The sequence below is a fragment of the Indicator indicator genome, chromosome 26 (assembly GCF_027791375.1).
Source record: "Indicator indicator isolate 239-I01 chromosome 26, UM_Iind_1.1, whole genome shotgun sequence".
Lineage (NCBI taxonomy): Eukaryota > Metazoa > Chordata > Aves > Piciformes > Indicatoridae > Indicator > Indicator indicator.
The window spans coordinates 16,344,439-16,365,213 of NC_072035.1; the positions used below are offsets into that span (position 1 = coordinate 16,344,439).

General features: G+C 61.2%; 2 protein-coding genes across 3 annotated transcripts; both read left to right on the plus strand.

Annotated features, from left to right (window-relative positions):
• Positions 1–1,603: 1,603 nt before the first annotated feature.
• CASTOR1 (cytosolic arginine sensor for mTORC1 subunit 1) lies at positions 1,604–9,779 on the plus strand. Of its 2 annotated transcripts, none has more exons than XM_054392552.1 (9): positions 1,604–1,721; positions 1,839–1,909; positions 4,321–4,514; positions 4,664–4,796; positions 5,015–5,138; positions 5,773–5,886; positions 5,993–6,075; positions 6,311–6,405; positions 6,496–6,595. In XM_054392552.1, the coding sequence occupies exons 1-9, from the start codon at positions 1,609–1,611 to the stop codon at positions 6,559–6,561; spliced, it is 993 nt and encodes a 330-aa protein (XP_054248527.1). In that variant the 5' UTR covers positions 1,604–1,608; the 3' UTR covers positions 6,562–6,595. The 2 variants fall into 2 exon arrangements, with proteins under 2 accessions (XP_054248527.1, XP_054248526.1); XM_054392551.1 differs by lacking the exons at positions 1,604–1,721; positions 1,839–1,909; positions 6,496–6,595 and adding exons at positions 7,485–7,581; positions 8,442–8,673; positions 8,800–9,779 and having other exon boundaries at positions 4,299–4,514.
• A 7,628-nt stretch (positions 9,780–17,407) lies between these two features.
• On the plus strand, positions 17,408–20,042 carry LIF (LIF interleukin 6 family cytokine). Its single transcript, XM_054392594.1, has 3 exons — positions 17,408–17,426; positions 19,273–19,451; positions 19,605–20,042. Exons 1-3 carry the CDS (start codon positions 17,408–17,410, stop codon positions 20,040–20,042), a joined length of 636 nt encoding a protein of 211 aa, XP_054248569.1.
• Positions 20,043–20,775: the final 733 nt, after the last annotated feature.

The window sequence follows — 20,775 nt, forward strand, 5'->3', positions numbered from 1 at the left end:
ATCCCCCCAGTTTCCTGAGCTCCCCACAGCTCAAGGGGAGCCTTCGCCCCACTGCTGCTACCCACCCATCCCCACTGAGGCCTCAGCAGAGGTGAGGTGGAGCAGGCAAGCAGCTGGGTGCTCACCCATGGTGGGGGCCCCTCTCTCCCCCCTGCCTTCCCCAAGGGCCAGGGGCAGCTTTGTAAAATAAAGCGGGGAAAAGCGGTTTTGTACAAAGGGGTAAATAAAGCAGGATTGTGTAAAGGCACTGCAGCTCCCACCCTGGCTTCTCCTCACCCTCTGATGCCATGGGGTTAAGGGTAGCATGGGACTAGATGCGGGTGGCACCTCCCACTTCCTGCTACATCAGCATCGGTGAGACACCTTGGCCTGGATCTCATCTGCCCTGGGTGCTCTGCTGGGTCCTGGGAAGGGTTCTTTTACCGTCATTCCTTTGTCGCCACCCCGGCAGAGACACTTGGGGCAGCCAAGCTTGGACCTGGCTGCTCTGTCTCACCCAGCCCTGAGGGGCCAGGTGCTGGGGAAGGTCCTGAGAAGAGTCCTGCTGCTGTTACCCACCCCTCAGTTATCACCCCAGCAGACACCCAAGGTGGCCAAGCCTGGACCTGGCTTCTCTGTCTCACCCAGCCTTGGGGAGGGTCCTGGGAAGAGTCCTGCTGCTGTCACCACCCCAGTGGAGCCACCCAGGGTAGCTAAGCTCTGAGCCAGACTCTCTGTGTTACCCAGCCCTGCAGCTGCCCCTGTTTGTAGTGTAAATGGGAGAATGCCGAGACCTGTCCCAGCTTGTGATGGTGGCTGCCAGGCTCTGGGGGCATCCTTGTAGGGCTGCTGTGGGGTAAGCTCCTTTCCCAGCACCCAAACCTGGCCCTCTTCCTAGTGTCACAGCTCCTGTGGCTGAACAGAGCTAGGAGGCCCGTAATTCATCCTGACTGGGCTGGCAGGAGGAGAGTTGGGGTCTGGCTTGGCACTCTGGGCCTCTAAGTTGGGGCTGCTCCAGGCACCGTGGAAGTCCAGGTTGGACCTGCTCCAGATTTCCAGTCTGGGCACCCCGGGGCTCTGCATATGGGCTGGTTTGAGCATCATGGGGCTCTGAACTGGGTCTGGTCCTGGCGTACTGGGTGAGGCCCAGTTCCAGCTCTCTGGGCTGCGGGTCGGGGCTGTCTGAGGTACTCTGGAACTCTGGGCTGAAGCTGCTCCGGGCATCCCCGAGACTGCAGGATGGGTCCAGTGTGAGCACCCCGGGGCCTCTGAACTGGGTCTAGTGCTGGGGATCCGGGTCGGCTCCAGTTCAGACTACCCGGGGCTCTGGGCTGGGGCTGCTTCAGGCATCCCGGGACTGAGAGTTGGGTCCCGTCTGGGCACCCTAGAGCTCTGAATTTGGACCGCTCCGGGTCCGACCCGGTGTGGGCAACCCGAAACTCCCGGTGGGCGCACCGGGGCCGGTGCCACGGCGGGGCGGTCCCGGGGCCGGATCTCGGGGCAGGGCGGTGCTGTCGTTGCCCCTCCCTTGACGCGGGGCGGGGCCGGGGCTGCGTTTACAGCGGCGGCGGAGGGTGCTGGTCCTGGTCCCGGTGGTGGTGCGGTGCGTCCCGGTGCGGCGGGTCCGCCATGGACCTGCACATCCTGGAGCACCGGGTGCGGGTGCTGAGCCTGGCGCGCCGCGGGCTCTGGCTCTACACCCACCCGTTGCTCAAGCTGCTCTTCCTGCCCCAGCGCTGCAGGTACCGGCCTTCCTCCTTCTCGTTCTCCTCCTCCTCCAGCTCTACCCCGCTCCTCCTCCTTCTCCATCCTCCTGCCCGGCCGCTGCTGGGGTCAGCGACGTCGGTTTCTCCTCCTAGGTGCAAGTTCTTCAGCCTGACGGAGACACCCGAGGACTACACCATCATGCTGGATGAGGAAGGTTTCAAAGGTACCGTGTGGTGGCTCCTGCAGCCACCTTGTCCCTGGCAGGGTGGGCTGGCACCGTGGACGGGAGTTGTGCATGTTCTCCGCCCGGGCCCGGGCCGCAGGGAGCGAGTCCCGGCTTGTAGCGAGGCTCCATCGGTACGTGCCCATCCCTGGGAGCCCGGCCACAGAGCTCCCAGCCCCTGGGCGCCTGCACCAGGGATGTATCAGCTTGCCCGGCCCAGGCTCTCCCCACTAATAACCTGCTTCCAGGCAGCGCTGCAGCTCCACCAGCTCATGGAATCAAACTGGGAAACCGCTGAAGGCGGTCTGTGGGGAGCCTGGTCCTGGCTGGAAGGCCGGGCAGGGGCTGCAGGTACCTGCCACGATGTCCGCAGTCAGCACTGCTGGCTCCCTGCCTGCACAGGGGACTGCTGCCATCCCTTCTGCCATCGTCCTCTTAGCTGCTTTTCTCTAGCAAGGGCCGGGGCCGGCCGGTTGTTTGGCAGAGAAAGGCCCATTCTGCACCCACCCTGGCTGGCAGGAGTGAGCCCAGCCTTGGCACATGGCCTGGCAGCAGTGACCAGGTTTTGGAGAGTCCTGGGGTGGGGGGTTGAGGCCATCCAGGCTGGTTTCTCTCCTTGAGAGGTGTCACTGGGTATTGTCCCCACCGCTGGTAACTCAGCATGTGTCCAAGCATGATCGTCCCCACCGGTGCTACCAGCCCGACGGGCTGTGTCGGAGGGGACGGATCCTGGCTTGGCTCCCCACGCCCAAATCTTCCTGCCCAGGCTTCAGGAGCCAGCCACAGCTTTATCATCTTGGACGTGCCCCAAGGAGCAAGGGTCAGCCCTCCGGCCTTGGGGCACTGGCTGGACGGAGCCAGCTGCCACCTCCTTCCCAGCCCTGTGCGCGGGGCAGGGGCTGTGGGGCTGAGCTCTTTGGAGCCAGAGCCATTCCCCACGTATTGTTTTATTTCGGGGCCTGTGGACAAATGTTCTTCAATCCCGAGGGGAGGGCGGGAAGTGCCGAACAATGGTGCTGCGAGCCGGCAGCCCCGCTGCACCCTCTGTTCCCTCCCCCCCACCAGGGTTGGGGGGCTGCCAGCATTTCCCCGCCTAGGGGCTGGGCAGGGGACCCCCTGCTGCACCCACTCTCTTTCCCTGGGGACCCAGATTAAGCCTCGGGGTGGGTGGCAGAGTCCCCTCCGCGGCCTCGCCCATGGTGGTGTTGAAAAGCCATTAAGCGGAGAGCGCTGGGACAGGACCCCATGTCCCCATGTGTCCTACCCCCGCCTTCTCCCCCGCGCGTCCCCGAAGCTCAGCCCTGGGCCGGAGCCGAGGCTGTTCTGGCGCTTCCTGCGCAGGAACAGGCGCTGGGAACACCCACCGAGGCCCCGGGATCCGGCCCTGCTCCCGCCCTGCCCCAAGCCACGGTTCGGCAGCGGGGTGCGGAGCCTGTCCGGTGATGGGGTCCCACCATGGGTGCCAGACCTTCCCCTGGGGCGAACTCCCCACTGCCGCTGGCATGATGGCTGGGTACCCACCGAAGGGCTGGGTGCTTGTGTGGGCCTGTGGGTGCTGTCTCCTATCTTGGCTGGGTGGGGGAAGTGGTTTGGAGACCCTCCCTGGGGTACCCACCTCACCCCGTCCCTTCCAGAGAGCACTGTGGGGTAGGGAAAGGGGTGCTGGGTGGTGGGTGGTCTGCCTGGATGGGTCCTGGGGCACACCAGCAGCGCCAGCCCCTCTCCTGGGCAGGTGGGTGCAGCAAGGGGGACATGGGCAGAGCCTCTTGTCACCCCAGTCCCAGGGCAGGAAGGAGCCATCCAGGAGCCATCCAACAAAAGCACCTCTTTGGGAAGCAGCCTCCCTTCCCCCTCCTTCCAGCCTGGGCTTGGCCCATCCCAGCTGGGCTGGCACAAGGTGCTGGCATCCTAAAGATGGTGGCGTGGCCCTTTCCCTTATCCCCTCTGGTGCCACATATCCCCACCCTAAGCATCCTTGGTGCTGGGCTGGGGGATCCTGGAGGATCCAGGGATTACATAGGCAGCCCTAGGGCTTTGGCAGTGCCAGGTTTTGGGGTGCAAAACCCACTGGTACCCAGCCCAGGGTGCTGCTGCAGGGAGGAGAGATGCACCTGGGGCTCAGCAACAGGCATCCCCGCAGCCACATTCCGGTGCCACCTCACCACCTGGAGTGGCTGAGCCCCATCCAGCAATTCCATGTGTGGATACGGCTGCTTTGCACCCCCAAACCAGCATCTCCAGCCCCCAAACTGGGGCTGATCCTGTCCTGGCTGTGCTGGGCCAGCTCATCTCCTGAGGGACAGCATGACACACATTGTGAGCCCCGTGGCACAGGCTGACACTGGGTGCCACTGGGCCGTGCTGTACCCTGGGGGGAGCCCCGTGCCTCAGTTTCCCCTTACACCCCACAGAGCTGCCACCCTCCGAGTTCATGCAGGTGGCGGATTCCACATGGCTGGTGCTCAGCGTGGTCTCCAACGGCCGGGCACCCTCTGGCAGCCAGGCCACTGGTGTCACCAAGATCGCCCGCTCTGTCATCGCGCCGCTGGCCGAGCACCATGTCTCCGTGCTGATGCTCTCCACCTACCAGACTGACTTCATTCTGGTGAGCCAGCATTGGCTGAGGATGGGGACGGTGGTGCCTGGGCCTGCTGGCGTGCCAGCTCCTGTGGAGCCGGGTGGGGACCTAGCTATCCCCAGCCAGCAAAAGGGTGGTGCTGGTGGTGGTGGTGCTGATCCTGCAGCCCTGGGCAGGTGCGGGAGAGGGACCTGCCTGTGGTGATCCACACGCTGGCTGGGGAGTTCGACATCTACAAGGAGGAGAGTGGCGAGTGTGTCCCTGTCTCCTGTGATGACGTGAGCAATGGCTTCCTCAAGTCCAAGCCGGGTGAGTGGCACGGGGTCCCATGTCCCCCCGATGGTCACCTGATTCCCGCTGAGATGCTCCGGTTCTCCCTGGTGGTACCCGCAGCCTCGGGGGACCTCTGGAGCCACCGTTCTGTGCTCTGAGGGATGCCGAGCCGCGGCTGTGGTGGCCACGGGGTGGCACTGCGGTACTGTCCCCAAGCTGTCCCCACACCTGACGGGTGGTTGTCCCCCTGCCAGCCACCAGCCCCACGCTGCACCCCGTGCAGAGTCCCCAGACTCGCTTCTGCATCCTGACTGTGGCCCCCGACACGCTGCCTGCCATTGCCACCATGCTCATTGATGTCCTCTTCTACTCCCACAGGTGGGTCCTGGGTACAGGGACACGGTGGTGGCCCCTTGCCTGGTCCCACCTGAACCACAGTGTCGTGTCCTTCCACCCTTGCTCCCAGTGGCTTTTCAAGTACTGGATGTATTTTCAAACCAGTTTTGTCCTCTTGAGTGTGCTGGGGGGGCTGCAACCATGGGGTACTGAGGTCCTGTTGCCACCTCCCAGATGGCAGCCCTGAGGTTGTGCTGGGGCATGAGACCCCCCAGTGCAGCAAACCCTGGTGAGGGGGGATTGTGAAACAAGAGAGGGTGGGAATGGTCCCAGGGTGAGGGGATGCTACTGGCCAAGACCTGGTGGTGTATGCCCAGGTGTGGTCCCTTCTGGTGGGACCCTCCTGCTGTGGAGGCACCATGGTGCTTTGGGAATGCTGCAGAACCCTGTGTCACCCCTGCCCTGTGTTTGGCAACCACCTGCTTGCCCCCACAGCTCCGTGGCTCTGCAAGCTTTCAGCCCTTATGGGCAGCACCTGCTCCCATCCCCTCCTCCTCCACCCTGTGGCATCCTAGTGGGATGCCTGAACACGCCCAGTGCCACCACTAGGACCTCTACCAATTTCAGGGCTTGTCACCCCTCCCTGGGGCTCTTTCCTCCCCTCCCCACTCTGCAGCCCCCCAAGGGAGGCTGGAGCCAGCAGCCAGGACCTCGACTCCATCACCTTCTTCGCCTTCTCCCTCATTGAAGGCTACATCTCCATTGTGATGGATGCCGAGACCCAGAAGCGGTAGGTGCCACCTGTGGGGCTGTCCCTCTGTCTGTCCTTCCCCAGGGCTGGGGGACACAGGAATGGTGGGTGGAAAGGGGTTACAGTCAGCTCTGCCCTCTCTCAGGTTCCCAAGTGACCTTCTGCTGACCAGTTCCACGGGGGAGCTGTGGCGGATGGTGCGGATCGGTGGGCAGCCTCTCGGCTTTGGTGAGTGTGACCGTGGTGGCCGTGTCCTCCCTCACTCCCTATGCCACCACCCAGGGAGTGCTTCCAGGTGATGATGCTCTTCAGGGTGATGCTCTCCCCGCTTGTCCCCATGGCACTTAGCTGTGTCACCACCCTGCCCAAGGGATGGATCCTTTGGGGTGGAACTGTCTCTCCATGTCCATGTGACTGTGTCACCAGGGCCACCGCTCACTCCAGGGTCCCTTTGCCTCCCCAGATGAGTGTGGCATCGTGGCACAGATCGCCGAGCCACTGGCCGCCGCCGACATCTCAGCCTATTACATCAGCACCTTCAACTTCGACCATGCCTTGGTGAGCCCCTGCCCCTTCCCAGGCACCCACTGCCCTGGGGCTGTCCCCTCAGGGTTGACCCCTGCTCTGTGTGTCCCCTCCTGCTGGCAGGTCCCTGAGGAGGGCATCGCTGAGGTCATCCAACTGCTGCAGCAGCGCCAGGAGAGCAGCAGATAGCAGCCAGCTGTCCCTGCAGTGGGTGGGCCAGGGTGGTGGCTCCATGGGACCCCCCACCCCCTCTATTCTTTATCTCTATTTTTTAAGGCTCCCCTCGGTGTGGGGCAGAGCCTGGTGCAGTGTCACTGCCTATCCACTGGAAATACGGTGGCTCTGGGGACCTGGTGGCCTTGAGGCAGTTGGGACAGTGTCCCCACAATGCCATTCTCTGCCTCCAGCCCTGCCTGTGTGGGGTTGGGGGGCTCAGGAGAATGTCCCCAGGGACATTCCCCAGGGAATGTCCCCAGGGACCTACTGGAGCAGAGGACATTTGGGGGACATGCCTGAGAGCAGTGATGTGCCACCATAGTGCTGGGGGTGAGGTGTCCTCACACCCTTAGTGTTCCCATGGATGGCCTCCTTGGATGAGGGGATGGCCATGATGCCCTGGGGTACCCCTGGGCCAGCTCCATGTCGGGTGAAAGCATCCCTGGAGCTGGGCTCCCCCTGACGATCTCCTAGGAGGAAGGGCTGTGGTTCAGCCCCAGCCCTTTGTCCCCTCTGGGGTGGCCCTGTATTGCTGTCTGGGCTGTCACCTCTCGTGGGGGGATGAGGGTGTCCCTCCAGCTCCTCCCAAGCTGTATTTTCACCTTGTTTTTAGTAACTCAATAAAACTGGTGTTATTTTTATTTCCATGGAGCTCTGGGGAGGGGGGTGGCCCAGAGCTCATCCCTGCTGTGGTGGCACTGGGTGGGCTGGGATGTCACTGGGGCACATGACACTCCCCATGTCCCTGCCATCAGGTGAGCAGATCACCTGCCCATGTGTTTTAGGTGAAAAAGGGGGAAGATGGCAGCCACACAGCAAGACAGCAGCCCTAGGGAAACTGAGGCCATGGTTCCCACTGCCCTACTTTTGCCTTTCCATGCCCCACACTGGGCCAGATCTCACAGGCAGAGGGGAAGCTGAAGCATGAAGGGATGGACTTGAGCCCAGGGCTGGAGATGCTTCTGCCATGCCACCACGGCACCTCCCAGACAGGTGGGATGCATCAAGTGGGAACTCTGCCCTCTCGGGGTGCCTGGTAGGTTCTGTGGTGGTGCCCCAGGGGTGATGCCTGGTCGATGAGCAGGACATGATGGGAGCATGAGCGTGGTGGACACCTCCTTGGCATCTTCCCTCAGGACGGGGCTCAGCCTGGTGGGTGACTTTGACGCTGCTCCTGTCTCCTAGACCCAGTGTCACTCTCCCGTGCACCAAGTGGCAGCGTGCTCGGGTCCTGGCCGTGCCCTCCCCACGTCAGCTCCCACTGGCCGCTGGCTTTCCTGTCTCGCTCGTCCCGAGTCATGGGATGCCGGTGACGCGCGCCGGGCGATGAAGAAACTGCAGCTGCCCCATGCAGTCACCAGCACTATTTTTGTCCCCGCTGGGTATTGCACAGTCCCCCGCCAGCCATTTTCCTCTGGCGGTATGGCTGTCATGGTGGCCTCCTTCCTGCCTGGTCTGGCCTGGCAGGGATCCCAGGTGGAGTCCTGGGAGGTGACAGTGACATGCAGAGGGGACAGGACCACCAGTGGCCATGCAGGAAGTGAGCATGGATGGATGGATGGATGGATGGATGGATGGATGGGTGGACGGGTGGGTGGATGGATGGACGGACAGGTGAATGCATAGTTAGGCAAATGGAGGAACGGATGGATGAATGGAGAGCAGACGGGTGGGTGGATGGACAAATGGATGAATGATTGGTTTGATGGATGGATAGGTGGATAGGTACATGGACAGATGGAATGTATGGATGGAAGGATGGATGGACAGATGGATGGATGTAGAAATGTACAGATAGATGGTTAGGCAGGTAGCTAACCATGTCTGATGAACGAACTTCTTCCGTCAAGCAGGTGTGGAGAGAGAAGGAATTCTCCTGCCTCCTCCACCCCTTCAGGCCTGCCCTGGGCACAGCCCTCCCTGCTCCAGGCCCACTTCTGCCAGGGGACACCCCAAGGAAGAGGAGGTGGAGGCAGCTGGTGGAGGAAGCAGTGCCAGCCCCACTCTTGCAGCAGGGAGTCCTGCACAGGGAAGAGTAGTCATTTGGGGAAATGTTGGGGAAAGACAATCTTCGTTCTTCTGGAAGTGAGTCATGGCTGCACTCTTCTGCCCCAGAGGGGAGGTTATTTCTGGGCTGTCCTGCTGTGCCACCACCAAACCCTCTGAATGCTAAATGTGGCACACACCAGCTCCCTCTGCTCACTTCAGCAGCTTCTGGTGGTCACCGAAATCAACTGGCTTGCGACACAGCTCAACAGGCTGATCCAATGCATCTGCTTGGATGGAGCAGGAAAAGCCAGCACTGGTGCCAAGCTCCTGTCAGACTCCATCTCCTGGGAAAGGAGAACTGAGAAGGGTAATGGGGTTTGCACTGGGTGCTGCCGGCAGCACCAAGGCCATGCCAGGCCCTGTGGCAGCCCTGACTGGGACCACATAAGCTGGGTTTTCCCATGGTGGTATTGCATAAGAGTGACGCAGCAGTGAGGGCACTGCTGCCCGCACAAAGCTTCCGCTGCCCTCAGCCCTTGTGCCCTTGGGCAACACCCAGGGCCCCATGTGGGTCCTGCTGTGGCTGTATGGCACCAGGAAGTTGCATTTCCTCCCATGGGGCTCCTATGGGTGCTGCCAGGCAGAGAGGTTGCACTGTCCCCTCTGTGGCCAGCACCCAAATTTGTCACCCTGAGGGGTGGGTGGGTGTGAGCAGGCAGAGCATCTGCCATGCTGGGATGCTCCCTACTTCCCAGCCTTCCACTTCCCCTCTTCCCAGGCCGGATTTTCAGCTCCCACAGCTGGACTTGGGTTGCAAAGACCTCCGTGATGAGACGTACATGTCCCCACATGGCCAACATCCCCAGTTACCACTGCCACCATTGTCTTGCTCTTGTGCTTTGAGGCAGCTGAGGCCGTTTCTGGTTCACCCAGCCCACTGGGCACCAAGCAGCAGGACTGGGGTGACTTGATGCGGCCCTTTCCTGAGAAGCCAGGTCATGGGGTTCCAGCAGCAGCGGCAGGGCTAGGTGTGAGGTGATCGGAGGGACCAGGCACTCCTGGGGCTGGACCTACGGAGACTCCCTCGAGGAACTGAATCGAAGAACATCCCCATCGCCCGCCTGGCATCATTTCCTCCCGCCGGGGCGGCTCGCCCTGCTTATTGGCCCCCAGGGCACGGCTTCACTTCTGGCTTGCCTTTCCGTTGGGTCCCGGCTGTGCCTCCGTGGGAGGTGGGGGCGAGCGGGTGCTCTTTAAAAGGCCAGCTTCCCCCTCGCCCCAGCAGTTAAGGAAGTGGCTTCGGCGCGCCCCGGCAGCCCCGCGCCGAAGCGCCCTCGCCCCGGCCATGCGGTGCAGCAGACGGCCCTTGGGCGTGCTGGCAGGTAGGTGTCTGCCCATGCCCCAGAACTACCCTGGCCAGCCCGGGAGCCCCGGGAGGGAGCGCGGCGGTGGGGCCCACGTGGGGTTGAGTTGGCAAGGCTGGCCCTGAGGCTGTCCCCCCCGCCCCGTGTGCCGTGGAGGTGTCACCTCCCCAACAGTGCCCACGAGGGGATGGGATGTTTCCTGTTTATGGCACATGGGAGAGGGAGTGCTGGGAATGGGCACTGTTTGTCCCCATGGGAGAAGAGATGCTGGGAAAGGGTGGGCAGGAGGGTACAGGTTTTGGGGTCATTTTGGGGACTGATGGTGGAGGGTCAGGTGTCAGCTCACTGGCATGGATCCTACACTTCCCCCTCCCCCCAAACTCTTCATCCCTACGGTAAGTACAGCAGAGCTGGGTGCTGCTGAGTGCTGGGCCAGCACCACATCCCAGGTCACCACTGGGATGTGGCCGTGGGTGACAGAACAGAGCTGAGGGACTAGATCCAGGAGCATCACCACTGTCACCACCACTTGGTGGCTCCATCAACAGTGGCCCACACTGATGGGGGGAGCTGCTGGGGCAACCTATTGTTGGATTCCACTACCTGGCTCTTCATCTTCTTCCTCCCCACCAGGTCCCCAGCAGGCTTTTGTCCCAAGGACTGGCTTGTCCCTGTGGCAGAACCAGGGACTTTGGCACAGGGGACATAGGTGCCTGGCACAGGCTGTTCTTGCCTCCAGGCCTGGCACCAGGGTGTTGGCCACCCAGGGCCAGGCTATCCCTGCCACAGTGTAGCTGCCAAGCCTGTGCCTTTCCATCGTGGAGAGGGGGCTGCCTCCCTTCACCCAGCGATGCCCCAGTGTCCCCCATCTCCCTCCTCTTCCTCCCCAGTTGTCACCAAAGGGCTCTTCATCCTCTGGGCAGTGCCAGGCCAGGGGGGGCGGCCCCCACAACCCCCCACCATGCAGCAGGTCCAGGCACTGGTGAGGCACATGGCCGAGGACGCGCAGGAGCTTTTCGCCTTCTATGTGAGTCCCCTTCCCTGAGGCACGGGGTTGATCCTGTCCCCTTCACTGGGGGAGACACAGGGCTGGGGAGGGGTCCTGTGCTGCTGCTTTCCCATATCTCTGACCTTTCCCCCTGCATCCCCGGGCAGGAGAAGGACCAGAGCCTGGCTGTCAATGGCATCTGCCGCAACAAGCGCCCCCCCGAGTGGCTGCGGGGACCGGAGCTGGGGCCTAGGGGGCTGCGGGGGCTGCGGGCACCCATGAGCCGCATGGCCCAGTCGCTGCAGGACATCATCCGGCTCCAGCGTGACCTCAACCCCCCCGGCGCTGAAATCCTTCACCGCTTGGCCACAACCCACCTGAAGGTGCGAGGGCTCCTCAGCAACCTGGATGGGCTCTTCCCAGCCCCCAGCTCCCACCCTGGCCACCAGCCCCCACCCGATCCCACAGTGCCCATCTTCCGGCAGAAGCTGGAGGGGTGCCGGACCCTCTGGCACTATGCTCACTTCATGGACAAGCTCAACACCCAGCTGGAGACCAGGAGCCACCGAGCACAGCGGCAGAAGCGGAGATCACGCCAGGGGTCACGGCTGCCCGCCCATTCGTAGCGTAGACCTGACGGCACCGGACTAGTCTTCATCTCCTCTCCACTTCCATCATCTTCATCATCTCCATCTCCATCATCATCTCCATTTCCATCATCATCTCTATCATCTCCATCATTATCTCCATCTTCATCTTCATCTCATCTCCATCATCACTTCCATCATCTCCTTCCCCATCTCCATCCCAGTCCCTGGGACAGAGACTCACAGGCCAGCCAGGAGGCACCGTGGAGACCCTCTTAGCTCGCCCAGGTGAGGGCACAAGGCTCACTTGGAGCAGCTCCCATCACCTCAGCTTGCCGCGGGGACCAGGCTGCTCCCCGTGCCACCGCTCGGCTGCAGGACAGCCTTCGCTCCACTCTCGGCAGCCCCCCATCTCCTCCCCCACGTTTCGACGGCCCCGGCGCCGCAGGGAGCTGCACGCTCGGGTGTCCCCCGGGTGCCCAGCGGTGCGGGATGGAGCTGTCCCTTGTCACCGGGTCGGATTTTCCAGTGATTCAATGAGTCCGGTGACCCGGCCTGACTAAGAGCTGCTCGCCCAACGCCCGCCGCGCTGCCGGCAGGGTGCGGCCCCGGCCCGTCGAGAGGAGTACCGCCCGCAACTGCCACTGGTGCTGTCACCTCCCTCCACCCCTATCCCCTCCTCTCCTCTCCTCCCTCCACCCCTTAATTTATACATTTAATATTTGTGTATTTATTGAATCTCAGGGTTAATTTAATGTGTGTGTCCCCTCCCCTATTTAAGGACAGGTTTTTAATATATAAGTCTCTATTTTTGTTAGGACTCAGGGGTTTTTTTTTGTAACCTTTTTTGTTTTGTTTTGTTTTTTGGGGTTTTTGTTAAGCTGTGACTTGTCACAAGGCTTTATTTATAAGAGTGACTTTTTGTTTGTTTGTTTTTTGGGACTGTGAGAAGGGCGGTGCCCAGCCTGGGCATGGGGGTACCCCCTGGTTTTTGTACAATGGCAAAAGGAAATAAAGTGTCAAGCTTGGCCTGTGGCCACTGAATCGTTGTGTCCCTGTGCTGGGGTGTTTGTGTATCCAGGTGTTCCTGGACTCCCTGTGTGTCCCTCTGTCCAAGTGCCCATGTATCCAGGGGTCTCTGGGGACAGCAACAAGCTGTATTCTGGTGGCCATGCTGGCACCCATGGGCACATAGCATGGGGTGGAATAGCAGCGTGGGGTGTGATGGAACCTGGCACATGGTGCCTGGCATGGGATGGTATAAAGCATATGGCATGGCATGGGATGAGAGACAGCGTGATGTGGGGAGCAGGGGACATGGCATGCGATGGGACGTGGCACATATTAGAATGGCATTCATAGAATCGTAGAATTGTCAGGGTTGGAAGGGACCTTAAGGCTCATCCAGTTCCAACCCCCCTGCCATGGGCAGGGACATCTCACACTAGAGCAGGCTGCTCAGAGCCACATCCAGCCTGGCCTTAAACACCTCCAGGGATGAGGCTTCCATCACCTCCCTGGGCAACCTGTGCCAGTGTCTCACCACCCTCATGGGGAAGAATTTCTTCCTAACACCCAATCTGAATCTCCCCATTTCTAGTTTTTTTCCATTCTCCCTGGTCCTATCACCACCTGACACTCTAAAAAGTCCCTCCCCAGCTTTCTTGTAGCCCCCTTCAGATACTGGAAGGTCACAAGAAGGTCTCCTCAGAGTCTTCTCCTCTCCAGACCAAACAGCCCCAGCTCTCTCAGTCTGTCCCCATAGGAGAGGTGCTCCATGCCATGTGACGGAGCAAGATGTGACATGCCATAGCACGGCCTGGCACCACCAAGCCTGTGCCATGCCATGGTATGGCACACCACCACATGGTACCATGTGCTACATGGAACACAACCCTATGCTGAAGCCACCCGAGGCAGCTGCTGGCATGCCATCAGCTGTCACCCCAGCTGAGCTGGCATGCCATGGCCCTGCCACCTGCCCAGGGCCACCAGAGGGACCATGCCACCCGCTGCCACCGGCCCTGCTGACTCAAAAATCCTAAGACCTGGTCATGTGGCCCCACAGAGTCACTCGTTCCTCGCCGTGTGCCGGTGCCCACCGCACTGCCCGGCACTGCTGCCGGCACCACCACCTGACTCAGTCCTGGGCAGCGTTGCTGCTGGGACGGTCACCGCCACGCTGGCACTTGGGAACGCTGGGGGTGACAATGTCACCATGAAGCAGCCCAGGCCGGCTTGCTGTGCCCTAGGTGACCGTGACCAGCAGCTGCCATCCCTGGCCAAGCCACCTGCCTGCCTCCAAAGAGGACACAGCGTGCATGGGCTGAGGAGGGGAGGGCACAGGTATGTGATAACCCACCCTGGGGCTGGTGTGGAGGGGTAGGGGTGCCCCCAGACAGGGTGTGCACCCCAGGGAGGATTCTGGCAGCCCCCACGTCCCTGCTGTCCCAGTGGCACTGGTCACTTGCAGGGTCACCCAGAGGGATCCCACTGCCCACCTCATGCTGGTGCCCCCAGGAAAAGCCACTTCACGGATGGGATGTCCCTTGGCCATGGTCTCCAAGAGAACTTACCTCACAGTGCCAGGGCCACAGGGTCCTGCCACCTGGTTGGGATGAAAAGCAGCAGGGTGGTGCCAGTGAGGTGATACCCATGGGGTGACAGCAGTGAGGCACAGGAGAGGCAAGGAACTGTTGTGACTCAAAGTGAAATTCAAGTCTTTGCTGTTATTCAGCCCTGGGTTTCCCTGGGACAGGGCCACCAGCCTTACCCAGCCCTTCCTCACTCCACCCTGGCCCCGGCACCCACAGCCCTGGCCCCAAAGCTGCAGGGGACGCCCGAGGGCTGCAGTGATGGAGTTGTCCCTTGTGTGGAGACAGCCCAGAGAGCAGCCTGAGCTGGGATTGGGTCAGATGGGACAATGATGGAAGGGGGCAGTTCTGGGGCAGGGGGAGAATTATGGGATGGGGATGGGGCAGGAAAGGGCAGTTCTGGGATGGGGAGAGGACAGGTCCAGGATGGGGCAGGGCCCAGTTCTGGGACGGGGATGGGGCAAGAGGGCAATTATGAAATGAGGATGGAGCATGAGGGGGACAGTTATGGGATGGAGATGGGATGCAGGGGGACAGTTGTGGGATGGGGATGGGACAGGGGACAGTTCTGAGCCAGGAAAGGGGCAAGGGGGCAGTTCAGGAACAGGGATGGGGCACTTTTGAGTGGGGATGGGGCAGCTGTGGAAGGCAGATAGGATAAAAAGGGGACAATTATGGAATGGGAAGGGGCAGTTCTGGGAAGGGGGAGGACAAGTCTCAGCTGGAGCTGGAGCAGGGGCACTTCTAGGGTGGGATGGGCAGTTCTGGTTGAGGATAGGGCAGTTGTGTGTGGGAATGGGGAGAGGGGGGCAGTTATGAGATGGAGACTGTCCTGTTCCAAGCCGGAGCAGCAGGGGGCAGCACGGGGACAGGGATGGGGATGGGGGGACTGGGCTGGGGCCAGGGCGGGGGCAGCGATGGGTGGGATGGGGCAGAGGGGGCAGCTGGGGAAAGCAGAACAGCAGCATGGCAGCGGTGGTCTTGGGATGTCCTGGGCTTGTCCCCATGTCCCTGGACGGGCTGGTGGTGGGGATGGCTGGTGAGGACAGTGAAGGCAGGGGGGACAGCAGGGACAGTGGGGACAGCAGCATTCGTCCAGGCAGGGGCAGTGATTCCAGCCTAACCTTCCCCTAGCTCCGCTCCTGGGGTCCCCAAACCGGGGGGCACTCCCCAGGTTCCTGGCTCACTCCCAGGGAGGGCTGGCTTCCCCTACTCCTAGCTCCTTCCTTTTCCCTCCATGGGATGTCCTAGGACGCACACACACACACACACACACAGATTCCCTCCCATGTCACCTTCCTGCATCACACCTTTGCTGCTCCCCAGTTCCATGGGGCAGGAGCCATACACGAACATTGTTGATACCAAAGTGACTGGGAAAGAGGCATCAACTACCCCCTGCATCCCCCACCCCGCATTCCCCCCCCTCCTGCATCCCCCCATCCAGGCTGCCTGGTTTCCGATTTCCTGCCCCCCGCCCCTTCCCCGAAATGCTGTTATCAATGGAACCCCAAAACCCAGGCTGTGGGACAACCCACTCTGGGATACTGACCCAGCCCCGGGCAGCCCTAGGCTGGGAAATTCAGGGGAGGGGCAGAATCCCTGCACTCAGCACACACAAACCCCAACACCCGAGACACTCCCTAGTGCCATTAATTAAGAACTACCAATTCCTCAGCTAACTAAGTGTCACCAGGCCATCAGCTCTTCAGATCTCCATCGACACCCCATGTGCCTCTCACTGGACCCCAATCAAACCAGGCGTGAGGCTGTCCTGGCTTGACCTCTGCAGTCCCCACCCTGCTCCCCATCCCCGTTTGCATCCCAGTAAGGCCAGACTGGGCTGAAGCGAGCTTTAGCTCCAGGGCATCAATACCACCTGGCAAACCAGGCTGGTCCCCAGGCTCACACATGGGGAAACTGAGGCAGGCAGGCAGTATGTGGCCAACCCAGCACAGGGGGAAGCTTGGTGTGTCCCCCTGCCATATGTCACCCCCTGCCAGTGAGGGACAGCCGGGGCTGTGGTGGTGGCTCTTGCGTCACCGTTCCTCGACTGTCACCCCGGCAGGTTCACGCTGCCAGGGCACAAACTTGCTAAACCTGATTAAAAGTTTCAGCTGCGGCCGTGCCCCTGGAGAGGTTAAACAAAAAAATAAAAAAAGAAAAATTATAAAGGAAAACCAAAAATGCCTTGAACCTGTTTGCCACCCAAATCGGGGAGCAAACGGCTTCGTGGGACCCCTACGAAGGGTTGCGCCGCGCTCCTCCCTCCTTCCCCCACCGCGGGATGTTTGCTCCCGCACTGATGTTAGCACTTTCCCGACCAGCCCAGCACCCTTCTGCCCGCTCCCTCCCCTCGCCCTGCCCCGTGGACGGAAGGGTTAAGTCCGGGGGACTTGGTCCAGCCTCTCCCCCCCCCCGGGTGGGTTTGTCTTTTTGTCGTTTTGTTTTGTTTTTATTTTTAACCTCCCAAAACCCCATCCTTCCAACATTTTTGCCCGAAGGGCTGAGCCGACGCCACCGCCTCTGTCCCACCTTGACCAGGGCTCCAGCATCCCTGGGGGAACCTCTGCCACCATCTTCCCGAACTTTTTATCCTTCCAATCTCCTCTCCAAATGAACAAATAATTCCTCTCCAACCCCTCCTCCTTATTTTACTGACTGCCCCGGCTGCCGGCGGGGAAACCCCAGCTCGGGGAGGGGGACCCGGGAGGGGGAGGTGAAAGTGCTTGCGGCACGGTGAGTCACATCGCCCTGCGTTCGCTGTCACCAGCACCCGCCGCCCCCCGCGACGCCCCCGAACCCCACGTGCTGCCGTTCGCCTCCCTTTTTTTTGGGGGGGGGGGGGAGGGAGTGTGGGTGTGTGTGTTTTAATTCATATCCCCCACACATTCCCTGCGCTTCCCCAGCACTTCCCTGACTCCCCTCTCTACACACCCCCATGCGTTAAAAAAAGTAAAATAAAATAATGAAAACCAACACCCCCCACCCCCCCGTCCCCCATGCCACAATCCCGGGTGACATCAACTTTATCAGAAGTTTATTTCTAAGAATCATTCAGGATTTCCAAAGCCCTCGACTTCCTGATTTCCAGTTTCAATAGAAGTAACGATAGTAGTGCTGCTCCCCCCGCGTTTCCCCCCCCGCCCCCCCTCCCCCCCTCCTCCCCTTTCTTACAACACAGGCTGGCCGCCGGACCGGTATATAAACCCCGAGAAGTCCCCCAGTATGAACATGAATTTCTGAAAAGCTCCTCTGCCAACACCAATCTCTATTAAGTCGCTCCCGGGACTCACAATGAAGTTCGTGCCGGCAGGTAAAAAAAAAACCCAAAACATCAACTTTGAACTTTGGGGGAATTATTTCCCCTCTTCCCTATTTATTTTATTTATTTATTTTTAAATTATTTCCCCCCTCTCCCCTTCTCTCCAACTCCTTCTCCTGGTGATGCTCGGGTACTGGCGGGTCCTGGGGTGGCTGCCACCTCTGCGTGTCTGTCCCGTCCCGCTCCCCCCCCCCCCCCCCCCCACTTCCACGGGATGAGCATCCCTGGGAATTGGCAGTGGGGAGCAGAGCGCGGCGCTGACGCGATGCAGCCAACATCTGGACACTTATATAACTGGAAAAGCGTCCAAAAAGAAAAGGGGGAAAAAAAAACAAGGGGAGATTTTTTTTTTTTTGGCCTTTTTGAAATATTCCCCCCACACACATACACCTCCTCCTGCTTTTCCTCCCCGCTGCTGTGACCGCTGCTGTGTCAGAAGCACCGGAGGGATGAGGAGGCTGCCAAGTGCAGGAAGGGGAAATTGAAGGAGTACCCACCACCCCAGTAGCAGTGCTGGGGGGTCCCATGGGGCAGGACCTCTCCACCCACCCACCTAGCGCCTGGCACATGTGGGCGCTGAGCCTCGTCCTGCCCAGCTGTGAAACGAGCAGAAGGCGGTGGCCAGTGTGGGAGAAAGCATTGAGGAGGGGCTTGGGGGCCGGGGGGGGGACGAGGGGTGGGAGTCAGAGTGTCTGCGTCCCATGGCAGCACCAAGGGGTGTGGGGAGAAAGGGCCCCCTCCCATCCCGTCCTGCTTGGGAAGGGAGCGGCTGCTGGTCGGGAATCGCGGGACACCCAGGTAAGTCCTTTCCCACCTGGGCAGGGCAGGTCAAGCGGAGGAGGTTTGGTTACCCGGCACCGGCGGCACGTCCTAGGCGCTGTCAAGGGCGGGCGGCTTCAGTGCTCGTCACAGCCCTGGGACCTCGCCTTGCAGCACCCCGCATGGCATCACCCCGGCTGTCCACCCCATGGAGGTCCTCACCTGGGGGCGAGGATCCCCCAGGGACCCTTCTGGTTACCCTTGCCCTGAGGATGCCAAGCATGGTGGCAAGGCTCCAGAGGTGGTTCGGCCTCCCCGGGCAGGGCTGCTGGTTTCGGGGATTGAGGGGGGGTCCCAAGGCATGGAAGTTGGAGCTCCTTGTTCTCACCCCATAATCGGGAGGGGAAACACTGGGATGACCCAGCTGCTGGTGGCTCAAGGGTCCTCTTGTTCCATGTCCAGGGCTTTCCTGGCCAGCTTCTCGCGCAGCTGTGGCGGTTCTCCCTTGGGCTCCTCGGGGCTGCGCCCACTTTCGCAGAGGGGGAAACTGAGGCGGGCGGCAGGCAGGGGCGGGCAGTGGGAAGCGGGGGGGACATGCCGAAGGCAGGTTTCCTTGCGGGCGCCCCGCTGAGTCAGCCGGGCCGGGGTGGGGCCTCGCTCCCGCAGAGCCCAGCCGAGGATAACGGAGGGGAAAAGCGCTTTGCATATTTGATTAAACCCCACAGGTCGTCACCGGGCTGCTTGCAAAATGTGGGAATGCCACGGGGCACCCCGCCGGGAAGAGAGGCGGGGGAGCACCGCCCGGGGGGCAGGTGAGGGGCACAGGAGTGGGTCGGGAGTCTCGGCACGGCTGCGACAGCAAAGTGGAGGGTTCAGGGGCTGCCGGCTGAGCCAGACACCCATCCAAGAGGGATGGATCCCTGCTACATCTGGACACCCTCGCCTTGGGTGCCTGTGGGGCATCCTCAAGGGATGATCCTCATCATGGGGGGTATCAGCTATGGCGCAGTCCTCATGGACCCCCAACACGGCGCTCTCCTCTCTCCCCAGCATGACGCATCCCTCTCTCCCCACACAGGTGTTGTGCCCTTCGTGGCCTTGCTCCTGCTGCAGCGGAGGCCAGTGGCTGGCCGGGCACTGCTGGTGACAGGCTCTGGCTGCCCTGGCCACGGCTTGTGCCGCTCCAACGTCCAGGAGCAGACCCGCAGGCAAGTTGCGCTCCTCAACGCCACCGCCCAGGACCTCTTCAGCCTCTATGTAAGTGGTGCTGAGGGATGGCCAGGATCCCTCAGGGCTGTTTGCTCCCTCACGTGCATAAAGGGGGAGGGTTGGGGACGCCGTGGGGATGGTGGTGGAAGGTGGCCAGGGGCTGACAGGGGGCGCAGGGGTGACGGTCTACTCTCCCCCCAGCTGAAGTGCCAGGGAGAGCCATTCAGCAGCGAGACTGACAAGCTCTGTAACCCCAATGGCATCTTCTTCCCTGCTTTCCGTGTCAACCGGACGAGCGAGAGGAAGGAGGTCATGGTGGCCATGTACAAGCTCTTCGCCTTCCTCAACGCCTCGCTGGGGAACATCACGCGCGACCAAGAGGAGCTCAACCCCACGGCCAAGGAGCTCCTTGACCGGCTCCACAACACCACCAAGACCACCCGGGGCCTCATCTCCAACCTCACCTGCCTCCTCTGCAAGAACTACAACATCTTCCAGGTGGACGTCAGCTATGGGGAGAGCTCCAAGGGCAAGAGCTCCTTCAAAAAGAAGCAGCAGGGCTGCCAGGTGCTCAGGAAGTATGTGCAGGTCATCGCCCAGGCTGCCCGAGTCCTCCTACCTCATCTCAGCCCCCCGTGAGTGCCCGCCCCAGCTCCTCTGCCTCCCTCTGACCAACTGTCCACCCACCACTACCTGCTGGACTCCTGCCTTCCTATTTATTACCTCGAACCTTGCACTGGCCCCATCCACCCTCCGGTAATTTATTTGGCCCTTGGGGGAGTGAACATTGCAGCCTGGTGTGCCCTGGGAGGAGCAGAGCTGGGGCCAGGATCCAGCAGGATGAGGCAGCACAACCCTGAGGTGATGCCAGGGCACAGGCTGCTCCTGGGATAAGCCTCAGCTGTCCCCATGCTCCCAGGGGATGCAGAGAGCTGGAGGTGCTGCAAGAGGTTGGTGGTGGGGCTGGACCCTGTCCACTATCGCCAGTCTCTTCTGTCACGGGGAGCAACCTGATGGACATCCTTGAGCATCATCCAAAAGCCTCCACTTTCCTTGGAAAAAGGATTGAGCTGAAGGACACCAGGATGCTGCGACTGGCAGGGACATGGGGACACGCTCCCCCTGAACTTTTTGGGGGCTGGGCTCCCCCAAAAGGAGCCGAACTGAGGGTACTGGTGTGGCTGCGACGGCTGGGGCTGGGATCCTGCCGTCTCGGACGAGGCCACCCACTGGGGACAGAGCCAGTGGCTGTCCCACCAGGGAGGATTGCTGTGCCCTGCCACAGGCACAACGGGGTGCTGAGGGCCTGTTCCTCCCCTTTGGAAAAAGTGCTTTTTCCCATCGGAAGGGTTCTGAATGTACCAGTGGCCAA

Coding starts and splice junctions, on each gene's coding strand:
- CASTOR1 (XM_054392551.1), top strand. CDS start 4,341: ATGCAGGTGGCGGATTCCACATGGCTGGTGCTCAGCGTGGTCTCCAAC. Junction 5,139..5,772: donor GTCCTCTTCTACTCCCACAG/GTGGGTCCTGGG, acceptor CCCACTCTGCAG/CCCCCCAAGGGAGGCTGGAG. Junction 7,582..8,441: donor CCACGGCACCTCCCAGACAG/GTGGGATGCATC, acceptor TCCGTCAAGCAG/GTGTGGAGAGAGAAGGAATT.
- LIF (XM_054392594.1), top strand. Junction 19,452..19,604: donor AGGACCTCTTCAGCCTCTAT/GTAAGTGGTGCT, acceptor CTCTCCCCCCAG/CTGAAGTGCCAGGGAGAGCC.